This window comes from Saccostrea cucullata, unplaced genomic scaffold (genome assembly GCF_032062105.1).
Source record: "Saccostrea cucullata isolate Sc308-1 unplaced genomic scaffold, CSIRO_AGI_Scuc_v1 ctg168, whole genome shotgun sequence".
Taxonomy (NCBI): Eukaryota; Metazoa; Mollusca; class Bivalvia; order Ostreida; family Ostreidae; genus Saccostrea; species Saccostrea cuccullata.
Genome location: NW_026938891.1, coordinates 15,482 through 36,975, shown reverse-complemented (window position 1 = coordinate 36,975; position 21,494 = coordinate 15,482). Strand labels below are relative to the sequence as shown.

At 34.0% G+C, this 21,494-nt stretch overlaps 2 protein-coding genes across 2 annotated transcripts; both read right to left on the bottom strand.

Moving 5' to 3' along the window:
• Positions 1-535: 535 nt before the first annotated feature.
• On the bottom strand, positions 536-9,514 carry LOC134251710 (cytochrome P450 2H1-like). Its single transcript, XM_062734136.1, has 8 exons — positions 9,110-9,514; positions 6,003-6,219; positions 5,098-5,221; positions 4,773-4,929; positions 4,475-4,611; positions 2,699-2,795; positions 2,368-2,577; positions 536-970 (listed from the first exon to the last, which is right to left on the bottom strand). The coding sequence occupies exons 1-8, from the start codon at positions 9,474-9,476 to the stop codon at positions 786-788; spliced, it is 1,494 nt and encodes a 497-aa protein (XP_062590120.1). The 5' UTR covers positions 9,477-9,514; the 3' UTR covers positions 536-785.
• Positions 9,515-14,580: 5,066 nt separating this feature from the next.
• On the bottom strand, positions 14,581-21,494 carry LOC134251714 (cytochrome P450 1A1-like). The gene is made up of 8 exons (XM_062734139.1): positions 21,105-21,494; positions 19,654-19,873; positions 18,743-18,866; positions 18,273-18,426; positions 17,432-17,568; positions 17,051-17,147; positions 15,490-15,693; positions 14,581-14,786 (listed from the first exon to the last, which is right to left on the bottom strand). The coding sequence occupies exons 1-8, from the start codon at positions 21,448-21,450 to the stop codon at positions 14,599-14,601; spliced, it is 1,470 nt and encodes a 489-aa protein (XP_062590123.1). The 5' UTR covers positions 21,451-21,494; the 3' UTR covers positions 14,581-14,598.

Sequence of the window (21,494 nt, the reverse complement as noted above, 5' to 3'; positions counted from 1 at the left end):
ACAATTTCCCTTTTCAGCCTTTGAATCTAAAATACAAATACTGGTTATTTGTTTAAAAATTCTGGGAAAAAACTGAAAAATGACTTTCATGTGGAAACATGCTTATATGCATGTTGCAAATCACGATATGCACTTCAGTCTTAAGTAGGTGTATGGCGATTGTTGTATTTGAAATCACAGGCACTTGTTTCTGCAATAAATTTTTAACCCACAGTATAATAATATACAATGAGTTAAAATTTACTATACACTACTGACATGTAACAAATGCATGTGCTTGAAATGCTTAAAGGATAAGGATGGACCCAGACAACTTGATTTAATTCATACTTTGGAAAGTCCTTAAAACTTTAGCGGATGTTCAGAGATAATATGGATCGGAAACCGTCTGTATCTATTTAAATCATCCATTTTATGTTTATCATAAGATCTAAATGTACAAGTAGGGCATCTGGGCGTGGTACCTAGAAGAGTTTTGTTTATGTCTAGAAGGAATTATCCCAAGCTGTATTTAGTTAAATAAGAAAAGTACATAGTCAAGTATATAAGATTTTTATTTTAAAAAGTAGAGGACATACATATAAAAATAAATAATGAGATGCATTTCTGTAATAACAAGTTATTGTACTTACAATATATAATACAATGTTCGTACAAAGAAAACAAATATTTACTACATCACTTAACTGGCCTGAAATATACAAGTAAAAGTCCATTGTAAAAAAAAATTCTACATTTTTTTATTGCCGTTTGTCTCAGCATGAGTCTGGACATACAATCATCATTCAGAAGTCTTTTAGTTCCACTTTGTCAAAGTGCTGAGGGTGAAGGCCGAACAGATTAAAGACGTTCTCAAATGACAGCTCCTCCTCTGGATTACTGGCAGTGATCTGGAAATTCTGTAGAATGTTTGCGGTGAACATGTACAGGAAGATGTCCGCTATGTATTTACCAATGCAATATCGAGGACCTAAAACAATAAGATTTAAAATTCATTTAAGAATTAATGTAAATTTGTATTTGTATAACAGAATGTCTATAATACCAGTACCAAGGTATTTTTTCTGTTTTCGCTTTAGACTTAGGCTAATCAGAAGAACTAATAATTATCACTTACAGAATTTCCTTGCAAATCTGAGAATTCTTTTTACTGTTAATAGAAACATTAAAAAACCAAAGAGGAGTCTAGTAATTAAAGAAATGATCATGCATACTGTTGTCCTACTCCAGCATGCCAGAGGTTCACGGTGAGATACTTTTGACTTGGCCCTGCGTAATATAAGGAGCGTAAGGACGTTATCCGATTCTCTTACTTGTAGGAGTAACTGTTGTCCTAGAGTTTTTCATTCATTTTGGGACGTATTTTTTATAGTAACCAAATATCAATATATTACAATGGTAAACTGAAACAAGATTAAACTTTTCTCAAATGTAAATTTTATATATTGGTACACAAAGTAGCGTCTTCTCACTGGAAATACAATTGTGAAATATGAAAGCCCTAGCACCACCTGTTCAAAAGTTATGGCCAAGGATAAGATTTTAAAAGGCAGGTCAAACTTCAAGGTCCAAGTTGTTAAATGTCTTGTCACAAAGAATACTTATATGAAGTATGACAGTCCCAGCTCAAACCGTTATAAAGTTACGGCCAAAGTAAAAGTTTTGAATTTTGGTGTAAAAGTGGGTCAAACTCCAAGGTCAAAGTCAGAAAGTCAAATTTTGTGTACCCCAAAAAAGGTCTTGTCACAAGGAATACACTTGTGAAATATGAAAGTCATATCTCCACTAAATTAAAAGTTATTGGCATGGTTCAAGTTTTTGCAGACAAACAGACAGACAGCTCAACAAACGGACAAGACAAAAACTATATATCCCCGAATATTTGATTACGGGGGCATAAAAATTATATATTTTTACCGAAAACTTCATTAGTTAATTTCCCAAACAATGGATAGCAGGACGATGGAAGAGAATACTGGTATTAATCAAGATGGTATGAATGAATGAATTTTAATTAATAATCTTTACAGGGTCCTCAGTTTATAAGGTCTCATCAGGCGTAGGGCAGGCGTAGAAATTTGACCAGCGTTGAAACTTGTCCAGAAGGTCATTCTTCAAGGTTGAATATTAATACAAGAGGTGTTGAATTTTGACCCTAGTCCATTGAAAATAGAGTAGGGTTGTGGGATTATGATTCTAAATACAACAGCATAAAACAACAGCCCCAGTCCCGAAGTTGGAGTTGAACCCATGACGTAAGGATCAATTGCAATCAACTCCTTATTCTGCGACTCTAGAACAAAACCCACCACCCATTGGTAATTGATCTCGTTTAGAAAATTAAAACAATGAATCTTGAGTTTTCACCTGTTCCATAAGGAATAAAGCATGCCTCTGGTAACCGTTGCATGCCATTAAGATCAAGAAATCGGTCAGGATTGAAGATGTCTGGGTTTTCCCAAAACTTTGCATTTTTACACGGTGCTCTGCAGTCTATCATAATGATGGAATCTTTGGGGATGTCATACTCTCCGATCGTTATGTCCTGTTCAGGACAGTGGAATGGCGTCAAGGTCACTAAAATATAAAGAAAAATATAAAGTATAAAGAAAAATCAGTCATTGGGGATGGCTATAGTGTAAGGTGTCTTTTGTCTGTCCTGGTGATTTATTAGTAAGACCTTTTCACATCTACCTACCTGGCGAGTACATCCTCTGGATTTCCTTTATAGTGGCTATAGTGTAAGGTGTCTTTTGTCTGTCGTGTGATTGGACCCTTTCATCTCGACCAATAACCTAATAAAACGTTTAATAATATAATATCAATCAAAGATCTGAATAGGTACTTCTAAACCAATCTATTAATTTTTTATTTAAGATTTTTTTCTTCAATAGTATTACATTTTGGTATCGATGTTGTAGAGAAGAAGTTCCCCCATAGCCACCCTCCCGGAAATCGTACTCCATAGTAGGATTTTTCCCCCAAGGGGAAATCTCACACCAGAACTGACCAGAGCCAATTTTCACCCCTCCCCCATTCTTTTCCAGAGGAAGATTTCCACCTTCCTAGAGAGTCAATAAATTACAGTTGCAATATTTTTGTGAAAAAAAAACGACAAACTGATTTTTAAATGCTAAATGAGTATTTTTCTATATATGTAGACAGAATTTTCTAAGCATAAATTTCAAATCATGGAATGTCGACCCAAATATTAAGGTTTTATTTTTAAGAAATGCAGATGTAAATATCCGCAGATTCGATGTTTTAATAGAAAAAATTTAATACATGTATCTCCATTCGTTTATATAAAACAAAACATTGCGGAAAATCCTTAAATATTAAAGCAGAAATAAAACTCGATTTTTAACTCATAAAGATACACCTAAATACCAAATATCAGCTCAATATCTTCAATCACCGAGAAAAAATGTGCAGAAAACCATCTGAGACAGAGGGACAGCTAGACAGACAAGCGGACGGAAAGACTAAATGTTAACCTATAGTCTCTGGTATCATCAATTTATTTGATCTAAAAAAAATTGGTTTGACAGAAAAAAATGAGATTTAAAAATTTTCAATTCCCATCTTCGTATAGGTATGTTCAATACATCTGGTCACCATTTTAAAGGAGGGACACGTAACAATGTACCGCCCCTCTCCCGTTCAAAACATATGCTGAGCAATTATATTTTATTTGGGGAATAATTGGATATGGAAAAAATCACACTCTAAAACAAATACACAGAGTAGGATCCCCCCTGAAAATTAACTCTGGTATGGGATTTCCGTTGGGGAAATCCTGCTCTAGAGTTTTCCGGGAGGAAATCCTACTCTAGAGTCAGTTTTCCGGGGTGATCCTTCTCTAGAGTCAGTTATCCGGGGGAAACCCTACTGTACAAGACCGGTAAAACGAATGGGAACTGATGTTTGGAAAGGACATGTTACAGATGATGTATGTCTGAAAAATTAAAGTCCTATATGTTCTCCTTCAAAAATTATGAAGGTTTAAGATTTTTGTGATAGACGGACGGACTGGCAGACGAACAAACAGTTGAGATTTAATGTTCCCTCTCTTCAGCGAAAGCGGGGGACATAAATATTATACCATGAACCTAAAGTTTTTAAATCGGGTTTTTTTATTCCCCGTATTTGAAGATTCGGGAGCATAAAGTTTTGGCCTATCTGCCCGTCTGTCTGCTTGTCCGCATCGCGTTCGCTCGGGTCTGCTATGTAAAATTTCTGGGAGTTTGGTAAATGGCATGGGTTTGCTGTAGGTTTCACGTGTGAGCCCGCTAAGGCGAGCCAAGCAGTCGCTTTTTAGGCTAAGGCCTAACGTACTTACAGGGAGTGTTTCATTCAGAAATTACAAAATGACATTCAGAGCGTGTGTTAAAAATTAAGTACAATAGAACAATCTCCTTCCGTGTTCCTCTTTATTGTCATGTCTGTGTTAAGAGTCCAGTACTTGACGTACCTCTAAAATTTCCGATCTACATTTCGACTGTACATCCGGGTACTTGACCAGAGCCATCAGTATCCATTTTGTGGAGACCATCAGATTATCTGTACCGGCCACAAACATGTCGACGGTCGTCCGTAAAAGATCAATTTCTAGTAATACATAAATTATATGAAACTGATATAACTGCATGTATAATATCTCTTTATCAATGTTCCTTGACATTTCAATGCAAATGAAAGAATAAAAAAAACTTTCATTTAACTTTTAATTCAAGAACTGGGTGATAAGATTGGTCGATCATGTAGCTCACCCGTCATTCCGTCCGCAGACCGCTCACTCTCTGACTTAGATAGGTAAATCTGGAAAAAATCCGAAAGAGGGCCAGTCCTTGACGTGTTCGATTTTTCTTGAAGAATTTTTCGAAATTGGCAGAACACAAATTCTTGATCTCCCTCGGCTTCTTTAATCTGAATAAAAAGCAACAAAATATTTTTTAATGGATAAGCCAATACTTATAGGACTGACGTTAGGTAGCGGAGGGTCCGAAGACCCACTAGAGATAATATTCCTTAACTTTGAATCCTCAACAGTAAAAGAGACGACTCAATATTAGAGATAATACTAGTATTCCCTACCTTTGAGTATTCAAGCGTAGCCAAGACAGGGAGAAAATTGACGCAGTTAGCGGTTGCCATATAGCGGCCGAAATCTGCCAGCTTATCTCGTATTTTAATCATATCTTCGTCATCATAGCCGTACCTGTAGTAAAAAAAAATCTGTAAGTCGTTCTTCTAAATGATTGATTGATTGTATGTTGTTTAACGTCCCTCTCGAGAATTTTCACTCACATGGAGACGCCATTACTTGCCAAATTTTGTCCTATACTTGGCACTTAGGGCCATTGAGCAGTGAAGGATCTTTTTCTTGCCAGCATCTCTCCACGTCCCAAAGTGGGATTCGAACCTGCGACGTAAGGATCGACTCCTTACTTCGCGACTTTATAGTAGACGCTCTAACCACTGCGCAACGCGAACAACTTCTTGTTGATGCTAAAGCGGCAAAATTTGTCAAGATTAGAGTAATTTTTTTCCGACAGGGACCTCTTTTTGATGATGCAAGAATCCATAAACTGTTAAAGTTTCAGAAAAATTTACCTTGCTGTTACTAAAAGAAATGATTTTTTAAATGCATATTTGCTCTATTTTTCTGGCAACTATCAATATTTTGAAAATTTAATAAAATGTATTAAAAAAAACAACTTGATTTGGTGACAGTTATTTTTATATTTTTACAAATAGTGTTCAAGCTGAACATCTTCGGGCATTTTTTTTTCTTCTAAAAATGCGATCTTTGTTCGGGTAACATAAAAATAAAACAGAGAACCAATGTGTTATCAAGTAATGTTAAAGATTCCGAGAATTCGTGGAAATCGAACAGTTAGATAAAAATCTGTGCATGTCTTTAATTGAGGACACTAACTGTTTGATTTTTTTTTAAAGAGAGGTTCTGGAACAAAAACAAGCTTTAGAAAACTAAAGACCTTTTGCCGAGGAGGAAGGATGATATAAAGTTGAAGGCGGCTTGGCGGATCAAATCTTCCAGGGTGTGGGGAGAACATTTTTTGATGTGTGACTGGAACATCTCGTATTCTGCCGCTAGGTGCCGCTGCAGCGCTGATACCACGGTTGGATCTTCTTGTGCTGATTTCAAATGGGCCTGCATCGTGCGCCACGATTCTCCAAAACTCCAAACAATGCCTTTTTATAAGTTCAAATACAAAATATTCAAGTGATGCATGTAAAAAAAAATCTACGAAGTACTCTATAAAGAATTGGATTTACTTTGATTTAAGTGTAGAAATACTTGGTACTGATATGAAAGAGATATTAGACCTTGGTTTTATTCGAGGATTGGCCTAATGTTCATAACTTTATTTTAATTTTCAACACTATATGCACGATAAATATTTTGCTCTTTCGTTGAAGTCATATCTGCAAAACAGATATTTGGATTAAAGTATATCTGGGCATATACTAGCATGGTACATGGTGTACATGCATGATTTTCAACCAGTTAAGGTGGAGATAGCTTGTACATGAGAACAAGCTATATAATTGCAATAGGTATCAAGCTGTAATAGTTCTCGAATGCTCTTAAAAACCAAATACATGTAGATTATTTATCCACTTTCTCTTGATCCAGTTGGCTCAGTGATGCTTTCTATGTATGCAAGGAGGAAATGTTGGTTTAAGACGGGGCTGGGTGAAAAAGAACTTTGAGGAAGTAACCAATGCGATAATACAGAGCTATACTGCATGCGATGAACAAATTTATGTATTGTTAAGATTAATTTTCAGTTCAGACCTCTTGAAACTGTAAATAAACATTCAATTTAGGAGTCCACATACTAAGTAACATGTTCATCTGAGAAATAAAGTTCTGTATGCGTATGTATTAAGTTTGGCATGCTTTCCCCAGAGGATATAGAGAAAATTGAGGTCGTTTTTATAAGATATACCCATCAACCATCTATTGAAATAAAAACCTACTCAGGCTATTCAGTGATTTTTATGGTTTGGTAAATTTTTACATATATTTGATAAGATTTTGATTTAAACTTAATTTGATCAAAGAGCCTTATGTTAACCCTAGATTGTAGTGCTGACCCATCGCCTGGATCAACAGAAGTACATACTAGGAAAATATTGGCTATAATTATATTTCTACAACATTCAGTGAAACTAATTACATTTCAGACAAATTTATCGATATTACATTGTAAATACCTACGAAAGCCTACAAGGGTCAAATTAGAAAATGAAGAAAAAAAAATTAAGTCGTAATAACGACTTTTTATCTCGTAATAACGACTTTTTATCTCGTAATAACGACTTTCTTAAGTCGTAATAACGACTTTTTATCTCGTAATAACGACTTTCTTAAGTCGTAATAACGACTTTCTTAAGTCGTAATAACGACTTTTTATCTCGTTATTACGACGGCATGCTTGTCTTTATTTTCTTTAGTCTCCGTAATCGCGTAAACAGCGTTAAAACTTTTTACGCCGTTATTATGAAAAGTCGTAATAACTCTTTTTATCCATTATTATGACTATGTGCGTAATAACGTTTTTATCCGAAAAATGTTCACAGATATATCCTTGTAATTGTTTTGTTTTCTCAGCTTCAGAGTTCTTCACTATATCTTTTAAATTTTCTTCACCTTCAACTTGTGAACTTCCATGTTTGTTTAAAGCAAAAGTGAAAACGAGGCAGCTCGTGCGAGTCATTATTCGCTTCCAGCGGTCGTTATTAAAAATTATTATTTTTCTTTATTGTTCCAAATATCTGATTGGCTCAAAGTGGATCACATGATTTAATTTAATAAAAAGCATATATGAATTTGGTTATATATAGCAGAGACGTTTATTTTGAAAGTTTTAAAAAATTATAAACCAATTTAAACCCCTTTTTTGCAAAGAAATACATAATATATTAGGCAATGTTCTTCTGTGAAGCAAAACATTTTTGTGCTTTAGCGTTTGCTTTCAATAGGCTTTATGTATCATATATAATATTTTGAAATGATTTCTAATGTGCAACACTAATGTCTTCAATACGGCATATTGATTTAGATTATGTGTGTAAACAAAACAAGTCAAATATTGTCAATAATAACAAATTTTTGTCATAAATAAATTGATAAGGTAACTGTTTTAGTTTATAACTAAACAATCATCGGTTTTTAAAAGATACATTTCTTATCTCTCCTAACTGATAAAAAAAATGTTTCAAATGAAAAAAAAAATTAAAAAGTCGTTTTTACGACTTAAGAAAGTCGTAATAACGAGATAAAAAGTCGTAATTACGACTTTAAGAAAGTCGTAATAACGAGAAAAAAAAAAGTCGTAATTACGACTTAAGAAAGTCGTTATTACGAGATAAAAAGTCATTATTACGAGATAAAAAGTCGTAATAACGAGATAAAAAGTCGTAATAACGAGATAAAAAGTCGTTATTACGACTTCATCGTAATAACGATAATAAGCTATAATTGTAATATCGAATAAAAAGTTGTAATTACGTCGTAATAACCAATAAAAAGTTAATAATGGATTTCAAAGTTATATAATATTACGAGATAAAAAGTCGTAATAACGAGATAAAAAATCGTTATTACGAGATAAAAAGTCGTTATTACGACTTAGGAAAGTCGTAATAACGAGATAAAAAGTCGTTATTACGAGATAAAAAGTCGTTATTACGACTTAATTTTTTTTCTTCATTTTCTAATTTGACCCTTGTAGGCTTTCGTAAATACCAGCTACGGTTTGATTTTGGGAAAAAATATTTTGCATTTACATGTCAGATAACGAAATTACATTTAAATGGTTATCTTCAATTTTTTTCTAGTTATACAATAGTTCAAAGTAACTGCATCTTTAAATACACGTATATGTATTTTCTTCATTTTCAACATATTAAAAAGTTTTATGTGTTATATTTTTTATACTTGTATTACTATCCGTAAATTAATAAGACATGTTTTAATTAGTAATTAGTATGTACAGTACTACTTGCTGTTAAATTAACCATTTATCAGTTTGAAACTCTAGCAGAAGATTCCGCCACTACATGCAGAGCTAACCTTTTCCGTGAAGAAGTTTATCTGGAATGTACATCCAGTTAGGCCTCTTAGTGACCAAGTGTCCCTTTTTACACAATAGTTCTTGGACGTATCGGTGTCCAAATACAAATATAACATTATGTACTCCCATCTGTAGCCTAAAAATATCCCCATATCCCTCTCTGAAATCTAACACGTCGTAGTAAAATCCGAGTTTTCCTTTTAGTTGCGGGAGGTTTCCCACGATAGGCCACGCCCACGGTCCCGGAGGTAGTTTGTACTGCCCTCTTTTTCCGATTTTCAACATAAGCACGATACAGAGGAGCCCTACAGAGGAGACCCCCAGCACTCTCGGGAGAACACCCAGGGACGATGAGTCGCTCTCCATGTCTTCCGCGTGTGTGACAGACTGTATCTACCGGCTTCAGTTTTTACTATGGCAACGGAAGCGGGAATTTACATACCACTTAATGTTCAGACAATTATTCATAAGTGACAGTTCCAAAAATACCAACAAACCGTCAAAATATCACTTAAAGACACATTGAAACAAGACGTGTTTGTGAAACACTGATGCCCCCGTATTGCAACATAGCGAAGGTTAAAATTTTCTCATATGCAAATCAAATATGTTGGTACCCAAAGTAAGTGAAGGCCTTCTCACAAGAAATGCAAATCTGAAATATAATAAAACCCTAGCACAACCTGTTCAAAAGTTATGGCCAAGGTTAAAGTTTTTTAAAGGTAGGTCAAACTCTGGGGTCAACGCCAAAGGGTCAAGGTTGTTGGTTTCTAAAGAAAGGTCTTGTCACAAGGATTACATATGTGAAGAATGAAAGCTTTAACCCTCATTGTTCAAAAGTTATGACCAAGTGTAAAGTTTTTAAAAAGTCAAACTCCAAGGTCAAAGTTGTTGGTATTCAATGGAAGGTCTTGTCAGATGGATTACGTATGTTAAGTATGAAAACCCAAGTCCTGTCTGTTTGTCCGCAAAAACTTTAACCTCCTTGTCGTTAACTTTTGATTTAGAAGAGCTATAACTTTCATATGTCACATGTGTGTTCCTAGTGACAAGATCTTTCTTTGGGTACCACCAAATTTGACCTTGACCTTATATTAGAGTTTGACATACTTTTACACAATAATTCCTAAGTTTTACTTTGGCCATAACTCTTGGATGGTAAATTCTAGGACTTTCATACTTCACATATTTATTCTTTTTGGCAAGATCTTTCATTGGATACCAACTTTGAACTTTTGACCCTGATCATATCTCGGTCATATCTTTTGAACGGAAAGGGCTAGGACTTTCGTACTTTTACTTGTGAAAAGACCTTTCATTGGATACCAAGAACTTTTACCCTTTTACATTGACCTTGAAATTTAACCTACTTGTTAAAAACAAACCTTGACCATAACTTTTGAGGGGTTAGGGCTAGGATTCCATACTTCACATATTAAATTCTTGTGACAAGACCTTTCATTGCATAACAAGAACTTTTACCTCTCGACCTTGACCTTTGAGTTTAATTGATTTACTTTTTAAAAACTTGAACCTTGGCCATAACTTTTGAACAGTTAGGGCTAGGGCTTTCATACTTCATATATGTAATCCTTTTGACAAGACCTCTCTTTAATTTGAAACCAACAAGTGTAACCCTTTGACCTTGACCCTGGAGTTTGATCTACCTTTAAAAAAAACTTATCCTTGGCCATAACTTTTGAGTATGTGGTGCTAGGGATTTCATATTTCACAATTGTATTTCTTGTGAGAAGCCCTTACTTTTGGTATTTATAAATTTAAAATATAATAATTAAAAAAAAAAACTGTAAAGAGGCACTATTTTATTTACTAGTCTAAGTACACTATTATACTATATAGTGTAACGATTTAAAAATAAAAATATGAATGTTGATATTTAGAAAGTAAAGTGCCTTTGAGGATCACAATTTTAGAGCGGTACACTAAACAATATAGCACACTTATAAGTGTTTATTTCAATTTAGGTTGGGTAAATAAAAAGTTCAATTGAAAAGTTCAGTAGTTCACATATAAGTCAATGAAATAAGTTTAAACCCAATTTACTTGTAAGGAGTAACATAAATGAAAACTAATATAAACCAGGAAAAAAATCAAGAACAAAAATAAATTGATTTTATCTGACCAGGAAACGAATTGGGCGAATTTCTCTCAAGAGTCGCCCGTACATTTATCCGGAACACTTATTTCCGTAAGATAAGGACCCATATCCTATAGGTTATTTTCCCAACTTTTCCCCATTATTTTTTCTCTTTCCATTTTATATTAATCTTTTTAATATATATATTAATCTTTTTAATATCTACATATACTTTTTATATCACGAAGTGGTCTGTGGCTAAGCAGAAGTTAAAATTGAGCTAACCTACAGAGATTTGTAACTCACCGCTCCATCTGTTGAGGTAACTATCATTAATTTTGGAGAAATACATTTAAATAAAAGTCATAACCATTGAAAGGGAGAGGAATCTTAAGCACTTGTGGTAACAAGAGATGTTTGTAAAACACGTATGCCCCTCTTCCCCAAATAATTAAATTTTTTTGTAAGTCGAAGGGGCATAACTCGGTCCAAAATGGCTTGACTGACCAAAAACAGAACTTGACTTAGAAATTTTTAGGATAAATAAGTATATCAAATTTAATTTCAATATGTGCAACCTCTGCGAAGAAAATAAACGGAAACTTCAATTTTTTGGAATTTTTCTGAGTCCAAGGGGAATAACTCTTTCCAAAATGGTCTGATCGTACCCAAAACAAACCTTGACCTAGATATTCTTATGTTAAATCAGTATCACACCAAATTTTATTTCAATATGCACAGCCTCTGCGAAGAAAATCAAAAAACTGAAATGAAAAAATCGGAAACTGCAAATTATTGGAAATTTCTAAGTCCGAGGGGCACAACTCTGTCCAAAATAGTCTGACTGTACCCAAAACAAAACTTGACCTTAGATATTCTAATAACAAATCTGTATACCAAATTTCAATTCAATATGTACAACCCCTGCGAAGAAAATGAAAGGAAAGAGCCAATTTTTATATTTTTATTTCTAAGTCCAAGGGGCATAACTCTGTTCCAAATGGTCTGATAGTACCCAAAACAGAACTTGACCTAGATATTCTTATGATAATTCTGTATATAAAATTTCATTACAATATGTGAAACCTCTGCGAAGAAAATGAACGGAAACTAATGGTGGACCGACAGACCGGTCGATAGACAACAGCAAAGAAACATGCCCTCCCTTCTTCGAAGGGAGGCATAAAAATGATTCAATTTCAATTGATTTATTGATTCATCAAACATGTTGGCATACAACCATGTTAAATCATAATTCGAACTTGGTTTTATCTTATATATCAAGATTGAAATATCATAGATTTATTGACTGTTTTAGGGCAAGGTGCGACATCCCTTTCTCTAAGGTAATCCGATCCTCAAGTTCATAAAATTAGCAGTTAAGTAACCGAAAATACTCATAAAAATATACTGTATCTGAATCCACAAAGTAATATAAATTTACCCACAAAATTTCTTTAAAGTTAAACATTAAAGTTAATCATATTATGTAGTTAAAATTGTCAAATCTCCGATATATATTCAGAAAAAGCGAATAGGAATATCAGCTATGCATTTGTAATTGCAAATTGATCAACAAATATAGTTTAGGTTAAAAAAAAACAATAGGTGTCCAGGCATTCAGAGAAATTGTCATGATTTGTTTACTTATTTGGTATTCTATGTCTTCTGTTTCTTTCTTGTATCATATAATACATAGTGTAAAAGGCTTTTATTATAGTTGCAAGACATCACAAATCAATTCTAATTTCATTTCATACTAATAAGCATTGGTATCTAAGGCTCGATTCCAGAAAATCTTACTTCTCCAAAACTGTATTTATTTTTTTTCCATTTATGGGGTACAAATGTCAACTTTTTATGACCTTTTCTAAGACTTTCATAAACCTCGATTCATATAAAGATGAATATGATGAAAACTGTTGCATTTTCAAGCCTCATATTTATGCTTTTTAAATTATACATTAATTTTTGGAGTTATCCTTCCTGGCTGCGAACCGGATATCCTTAAATTTTGACAAATCTTGTGCCGACTTCAGTGTTTTGGATAACTGATTCTGCCTACCAAGTGCATAGTGTACAAAACAAACAACCTTGCGGTCCAATATCTTATTAACGGATCAGCAGTCCAAAGTACATTAGTAAAACATTGGAAATATTGGATTTTTTAAGAAAAAAATTATATAGGAAAGAAATTCAAGATATACATTGTAGCAATCATCATTTTTTTTTTTTTTATAAACGATCGTTCAATTCGGGCACACGGAGAGTAATTTGTACAGTAGAAAGGGGTTCTTTTTGTATCTTGCGATTGATTCCACGTATACAGGCCTGACATAAATGTATGAATGTATGATAAACGAAATCCCTACTGTTCAATTTATTCTCCATCATTTATAGAACAATACATGAAGTACATTTAATACATTTAGAATATACTCAGTAATGTCCATCTTCTCTAACAAAAATTATCAAATTTTAAAATTCCGAACATTAACTTTATCAATATCAAAAGCATAAAATTAAAATGTCTTGAGGAAGGAAGCAGGCTAATCTTTTCCAAAATTAATTTTATGTCTGACAATGTTGAAAAAATTGACACAGTAATACATGTAGAAGGAGCATTAACTCGTTATCACAATTTGAAATTTGAAAAAATAAAAGGTTTATAAAAATAATATTTATTAGTGTTATACAAATTCAAATTGTATCAGAAAACTCAATGAAGTCATTGGTACATTTTCCTCAGACAAGAGATAAATCTACCAAGAAACAAAATACACAAAATATGGAGACAATGATAAAGACTGAGCGCCAACAAAAGACCCTTTTTGCCCCATTTCGATATCTAAAAATATTAAAAATAACAGTATTTACACATAATACATGTACAAAAGTCTTGAAATGTAGATATTTTTAAAATCTAAGAATAGAAGCAAAGGTTCTCAAAGATTTTTGAAGCTAATTATATTATCAGTAAGTAAGGAATCCATGGGCTAAATACAAGACAGAGAACAGTTGCAGCAATTCTTACGCCAGATGCATCATTCATGTAAATTTACCGTCCACCTACATGTAGGGCACATAAATGAAGCTACTTTCGAATGGAACTGTTCACAAAATATAATCTGGTCACAAATCACGTAAAATATTTTCATCCAAAGAATAGCTTCGAATTCTTTTTTATTTCTGATAAAAACTGCGTCCATCAGACCTAAACTGAACTTTAGGTCTTTGGTGCGTCTCAACTAATGAATCAGAGACACTAACTGTACACATGATGTATCATATACAAATATCAGAGATGCTCATCTAGATTTTGTCAAGGTGAGCTAAAAAGTGGTGTGTGCTATCTATGTATGCTGCGTACTAAGACTGAACAAAAGTCGATTATTCCAATGGTTTCATTACGATTTCGTCAAAATGTTGAGGTCGAAGTCCAAATATGTCAAAGATGTCCTCCATCGAAAGCTCTTTGTCTGGGTTTTTGGTCATTATCTGGAAATCCTGAAGAATGTTGGCCGTAAACAAATACTCGAAAATATCGCTTACATACCTTCCCATGCAGTACCGGGGACCTAAAAAAAAATTATTCATCACATTTCAGCCATTTAATTTCATACCCTTGAGCACAGAGAAAACGCACAGAGTTCCTAAAGAACGAGGGATGTAAATCCTGTCATGAGTCCCGAGTTCACAGGGAAAAGTGGCTCACAGGATATTTACGTCATTGTCTTTTTATTTGAAAATTATATGAATTTCGTGTAAAAATTATATTTAACATGCAAATTTCATGCGAGATATTCACATATTTTTTAAAAGAACTTTCACGTCAAGTTTTCTTAGCGCGATATTTATGCTCTTCATACAAAATTCATACGAAAGTAATGTCAAAATCAATTAAAGTTTTCGTATAATTTTCAAATACTAGTATTTTGTTTTTCATAGATCTCTTTCTCATTCTAAGAATACACATGGAATTTGTGTGTGAATTTCATATAAAGGTTACGTGAGCCAATTTCGCCCGAGTTCCAGTCTCAAGTGAACATGAGTTCGATGTTGAAACATGATGAAAACCCAGTGGGCCTTTTATAATGATAAATACTAAAAGATGTAGGTTTTGGTGTATGCTTACCTTAGTCTTTAAAATGTTAACTAAAGCAACATTTACCGAACGATATGTTTAACACTCACATTTCAACACATGAAATTCCATTTACATTTTTATAAAATTCCATTTACATATTTCTACTTTACGAATTACAGGTCTAATGTCAGTACCTGTTCCATACGGGACAAAGCAGGATTTCGGTAACTGCTGTTCAGAAACACCAAGGAACCTCTCTGGTTTAAACACTTCCGGGTCACTCCAAGCCTTATCATAATTCGGGGCCTTGCAGTCCACCAGAATGATGCTGCCCTTCGGGATATCGAACTCACCCAGTGTTATATCCTGAGTAGGCGTGTGAAAAGGCGCAAGAACCACTGTTTTAAGGAAATGTATAAACAACGGTGATGAAAAAATGTAAATGCATTTCTTAACCAATGAACAAAATACATAATGTAATTCAGTATTTTTACGACCCCGTATTTGCAGATTCGAGGCATATAATTTTTTGTCTGTCTGACTGTCTGTTAGTCTATTTGTCTGTTGGTACGCAAAAACTGAGGTCATAATCTTGAATTGTTGGTGTTATGGTATTTCGTAATTTTTTTTCTAGAGACAAGGCCTTTCTTTTTGGTACTAACAAATTTGACCCCTTGACCTTGGAGTATGTTTTCTCGTACCACAGGAGTCTGACTCCTGGAGTTTTTCAATCGGCAATCCTCGGCTGACTCCGCTATGCTCCATTCAAACCTCGGATGTGATTAGTGGAGGAATACGCAACAGATCCTTACATTTCTTCGCCGGAAACTGCCTTATCACTCATTTCATATTTCGCTCTGCATAACGTTCTTCGAAAATGTTTCTTAATTTGTGCAGTTCTTTATCGTAAACAGATTTTGATTACATCCTCATGTTAATAGGCTTTGAAAGCAAGAAAAAACTGTTGAGTGTACCACAAAATAACTCCGATTTCAAATGTATGACATTTGAAAGAAATTCAAATAAGATCACATGACTGAATCAGCAAGATGGTAGATCACCGTTGAAGTCCGAGGTTATGTGCGAGGTACGAGTCATCCGAGGAAATCCGAGTGGGAGTTTTTAGTCGTCCAAAAATTTTTTAAATCCGGAAAAAAATTCCCACCCTCAACTAAAAACACCAGGATGTGACTGTAGTTGAATGTGGGAAATTTCTTCCGGATATTTTTTACGATAAAAACCTCAGACTCCTGTGCACGTACTACACGTAAGACCTTTCCTTTTGTGCAATGGTTTTGAACCTTGGATTTTGACCTACATTTAAAATATTTAATCTTTACCAAAAACATTTGAATGGTTGCATCTACAGCCTTTATATTTCCACTTGTGTATTCCTTGTGACAAGATCTTTCCATGCACTGGTACTACTATTTTTTGACCTCGTGACACTGACCTTGGAGAATGGCCTACTTTTTGAAATCCATTTTCTGAATGGGTTGGTAGAAGGCTATTTATTTCATACATATTTTCCTTGTGACAAGTTCTTTCTTTTGGATATGAATATTTTTAAAATTTTGACCGTGACCTTGGAGTTTGACCTGCATTTGAAAAACTTAAGCTTTGGCATTCAAACTGCCATACGGGGCATAAGTTTAATTTTAAATTTATTGAGATGGTTATTTTTGCACTTCAACACTAATCGGATTGAATTTGAATATATCTAGTATATCATCTTCTGGTTTGAAAATGTTGTACCTGGAGCACGCATGCGTAGTAATTCCTTTACAGTAGCCAAAGTGTATGGAGTTTTTACTCTATCTTCTAGCTGGATGCGACGATCCCTCCCGACTACCTGACATGAATATATGAAATATTAACTACCGTATGAACTCTTAGAAGATAAAGTGATAATTGATTCATTCACCTTCTAAAATTGGTTGCCTTAGCTAAATTATAAATTAGGCTATGACATCTATTGTTCTTAACCTTTACTTCAATAATTGAAAAAAATGTCATATTATGTATATCATTTTCTGCCTAAAGAATGACTTATAATGAAGACAACTTGGGATGACGTGTATATAATAAGATCTACATGTTCTAGCTTCCTTCCAGTAATATGCAAATTCTAAAAACCTCTAGAATCTCAGCACGACATTTTGACTGTATATCCGGGTATTTTGCTAAGGTCATCAGCATCCATTTGGTATACGTAATGAGGTTGTCCCTTCCACCGACATACATGTCTATAATGGCCCTCAAGGCGTCCAACTCTGAAAAAAAAATTTATTTTTATCCCATAGAGAGTGATAGGATGCAATTTTGATTTTTTAGAAATTGTCAATGATCCAAGGTCCGAAATATATTAATATAAAGAGTTTTTAACAAAATATTTTCCAACATTCCAGCATAAACTAAGCGTTGGTTTTAGAACCCGTGTCTTTTATTGTTACTAGTTTCTAGAAATATATTCTGCTTGATTTTGCATGCATTATCAACCATATACTCATGAAATAAAATATTAATAAACGAACATTTTTTCCATTTTACGAATATTACGTAAAAATTACCCGCCTAGTGGTAAGCGTTTTCGTCCCAAAGGAAAAAAGATACTCAGAATTGTTATTGATAGGGTTCGAACCTCAAGAATTGTATCACATTTTTTTATCGGAATATTTTTGTAGAGAATTTTTTCCTCTCTAAAAACTTTTGATTATTATTTCTTAATTTTCAATAATGAGAACTTCACTTTTAATGCTTTATTCACAGCGTTAATATTATATTTAGAAACTTGATGCTATAGGCATTTTGCACACCTTGTCCACCCATCTTCTTTGTTTCAAATTTTTTTGTCTTTGTCTTTGTCCTTAAACTCAGATTTTGAAGGAAAGATATATTCATTTATTTCCCAAACCCCACTTTTGGATGTAAGAATGAACTCCTTATTCGGAATCACAAATGTTATTTTAATACATACCGCTCATCCCCTCTTTCAGTCGTTCGCCCTCTGGCTGTGCTAGATACATTTCGAGGAAACTTTCTGGCGTATCGCTGGTCAATCGCCGACGCTCTTCTAAATTTTCTTGAAGGATTCCATACACAAAATCCTGATCGTCTGTAGCCTTTTGTATCTATGTACGAAAACAAAAGCGACCATGCTACACATAATCGATAACACTTTTAGTAGAACGCAAGAGGGGGAGGGAGGGGCAGGGGTCCCCTTTTTCTGAGCATAATATTTTTTAATAGCATTTATCCATCGTAAATTGCCCTTTAGATGATGGTTGGACCTCCATTTTTTCGCTGTAAGATCAAGCACTGGACAGTTAATTAGTTTTTTGCTTGTCAGATCTTTTGGAAAGCCCCCCCCCTCCCTTTAAAATCTTTTCTATGGGCTTGTATATCATTATTTGAAATTAAAAAGTGGCGCGAAAATTAAGTCCTTACCTTTGATTTGTTTAGGAAAGCCAACAAAGGAATGTAATTTTCTATATTAACTGTTGCCATTGAAAATCCATAACTTTCTATTTTGTCTCTCATTTCATTAATAGTCGAATCGCTGTATCCAAATCTTTAAAAACATACATGTATCAAACACAGAATCAATCATATATGAACATATTTGATTTATCTGTAAATAAATAAAATTATATCCGTAGTACCAAAACTGTTATGGAATAAACAGATTATTAGAAGTATAAATATGCAGAAGCTTCATGGAATTTTTCAACCACACTAATTTCAATGATGTCAGTATAACTTACAAACAAATTTTATTCGAATAAGATGTGATCGTGAAACACTGATACCCTCGTATGGCAGCTCAAGATTGAGCTAAATTAAGTTTTCAAATTTAGGTCTAACTCCAAGGTCAAGAGTTAATTATTGATATCCCAAAAAGGAATTGTCAGAGGGAATACACATGTGAGGTATAAAAGCCCTAAAGTTCTATCCATTCTATTCAAAAAATAAAAGTTGTTAAGAAAGTAAGCCATATTTCAAGGTCAATGTCTGATGTTAAAAACTGTAATCAAAAAAGGTCTTGTCTTAAAAATGCATATGAGTAAATATGAAAGTCTTAACAGCAATAGTTCGAAAGTAATAGGAAGGGTTTAAGTTTTTCAAATGCAGGTTACATTGAAAGGTCAAGGCTTTCAATACCAGAAAAAGCCTGGACATATGAAATGCACATTTATAAGCCAAAGAAATTCAAAAGTAATGAGTATGTTGAAGTTTGGTAATTTTTTTACAAATAGCAAACTCCACGGTCAAGATAAATTAAATTCAAAATACACTGTACAACAGGGCAGTTATATTGCGAGTAGATCGGTCCTTCAGATAAGGGACAAAATATTTACCTTTTTCCGATCAAGAAAGCTGAGAGAAAGTTGAAAGACGCTTGGCGGATCAAATAATCCAAACTGTAAGTTGAGGACTTGTCCTTGAAGAGATTTTTGAACTCCTCATACTCTGCCGTTAGGTGGCGCTGGAGAGCGGACACACATTTGGAGTCTTCCTGTGTCTTTCTCAATAACGCCTGCATACTTTGCCATGCCTTTCCATTACTCCATATAATTCCTGTTAACAAGTCCAGGTATATTAAATTTTATGTCTAGTAAAGTCGTTCGTAAATAAAGATACAGACTGTGTAATATTCTGATTAGCTACTGAGTTGATGGTGAATAAAGATACAAACTGTGTAATATTCTGATTGGCTACTGAGTCGACGGCGAATAAAGATCTACAGACTGTGTAATATTCTAATTGGCTACTGAGTCCATTGTGAATAAAGATACAGACTGTGTAATATTCTGATTGGCTACTAAGTCGATGGTGAATAAAGATACAGACTGTGTAATATTATGATTGGCTACTGAGTCGATGGTGAATTAAGATCTACAAACTGTGTATTATTCTCATTGGCTACAGAAGCGATGGTAAATAAAGATACGAGTACGTTATATTCTAATTGGCTACTGAGTCCATGGTGAACAAAGATACAGACTGTGTAATATTATATAAATATTGCATGTAGTTGAGTGTAACATTGAAAATTTTCACCCTAAGAAAACCATTGTCAACCGAGGCGCAGCCGAGGTTGACAATGGTTTTCGAGGGGTGAAAATTTTCAATGTTATACTCAACTACATGCAATATTTATTATATTATACTGAATGTTTTATACAAATACATATAACAGTGAACCGTGCGCGCATAAATTCTGCGCAGTCACTATTTTTTGTAATACCACCCGTCGTCAAGCAATGTTGACTGTTGCTACGCTGGAGGGCGTGGCTTCATTATTCAGCGGGTAGTATGTTTTTTAGCAAATGTTTCTCGACCAATCAGATTCAACTAATTTACATGAAAGCATAATATTCTGGATTGGTCATTGAGTCATTGGTAAATCAAGATATATTGGTGTATCTGTGGTAAAAAATATATGTATTCTGTTAGGTCATTCAGTTATGTTTCGAGAGTAATTGAACTTTGTACACTCTGCGGTTACTCTTTTTATATGAACTATTTACAAATGTGGTTTCCGGCTCATATATCCTTTAAATTAACAAGTACCAGCAACAAAATAGTAATGAAAGTAACTTCCTTAAACAATTAACATATATTTTTTAGAGGAACAATATAGATATACATTATTCCCCTTCTAAAGCTATGTTAAAGAGCTTTAGAAGCATCTCGTATGAAAGTATTCAAAAAATATATTTAAACATAATAATTCAAAAATGCATTTTAAAAACATAAAAAAAGAAAAAAAAAGCACAAATGTACATTAATTCTTATTTTTGTTTACCTTTTCCAAAAGTTAGTTGATGAGGGGTATAAAGCCAGCTCGGTCTATTCGACACAAGATCTCCCTTTTCAATCAACAGTTCATGAAAATACCTTCGTCCAAATACGACAAAAAGCGTATGTTGGCCCATCTGTACACGGAAAAGATCACCGTACCGTTCTCTAAACGCCAGCAGTTTGTAGTACACGCCCTTTCCCCCGACCAGCTGAGGAATATTCCCTATAACTGGCCATCCAAGGGGTTTGGGAGGCAACCTATATGGACTTCTTCTTGTATAACTGAAGACACAGTACACCCCTAACGCCGCTGCAGAAGTTATCCCCACAATTGACCAAGGTGACTCCATAACTGTCCTCTAACCTTTTTAAATGACAATGAGGAATGATAAGA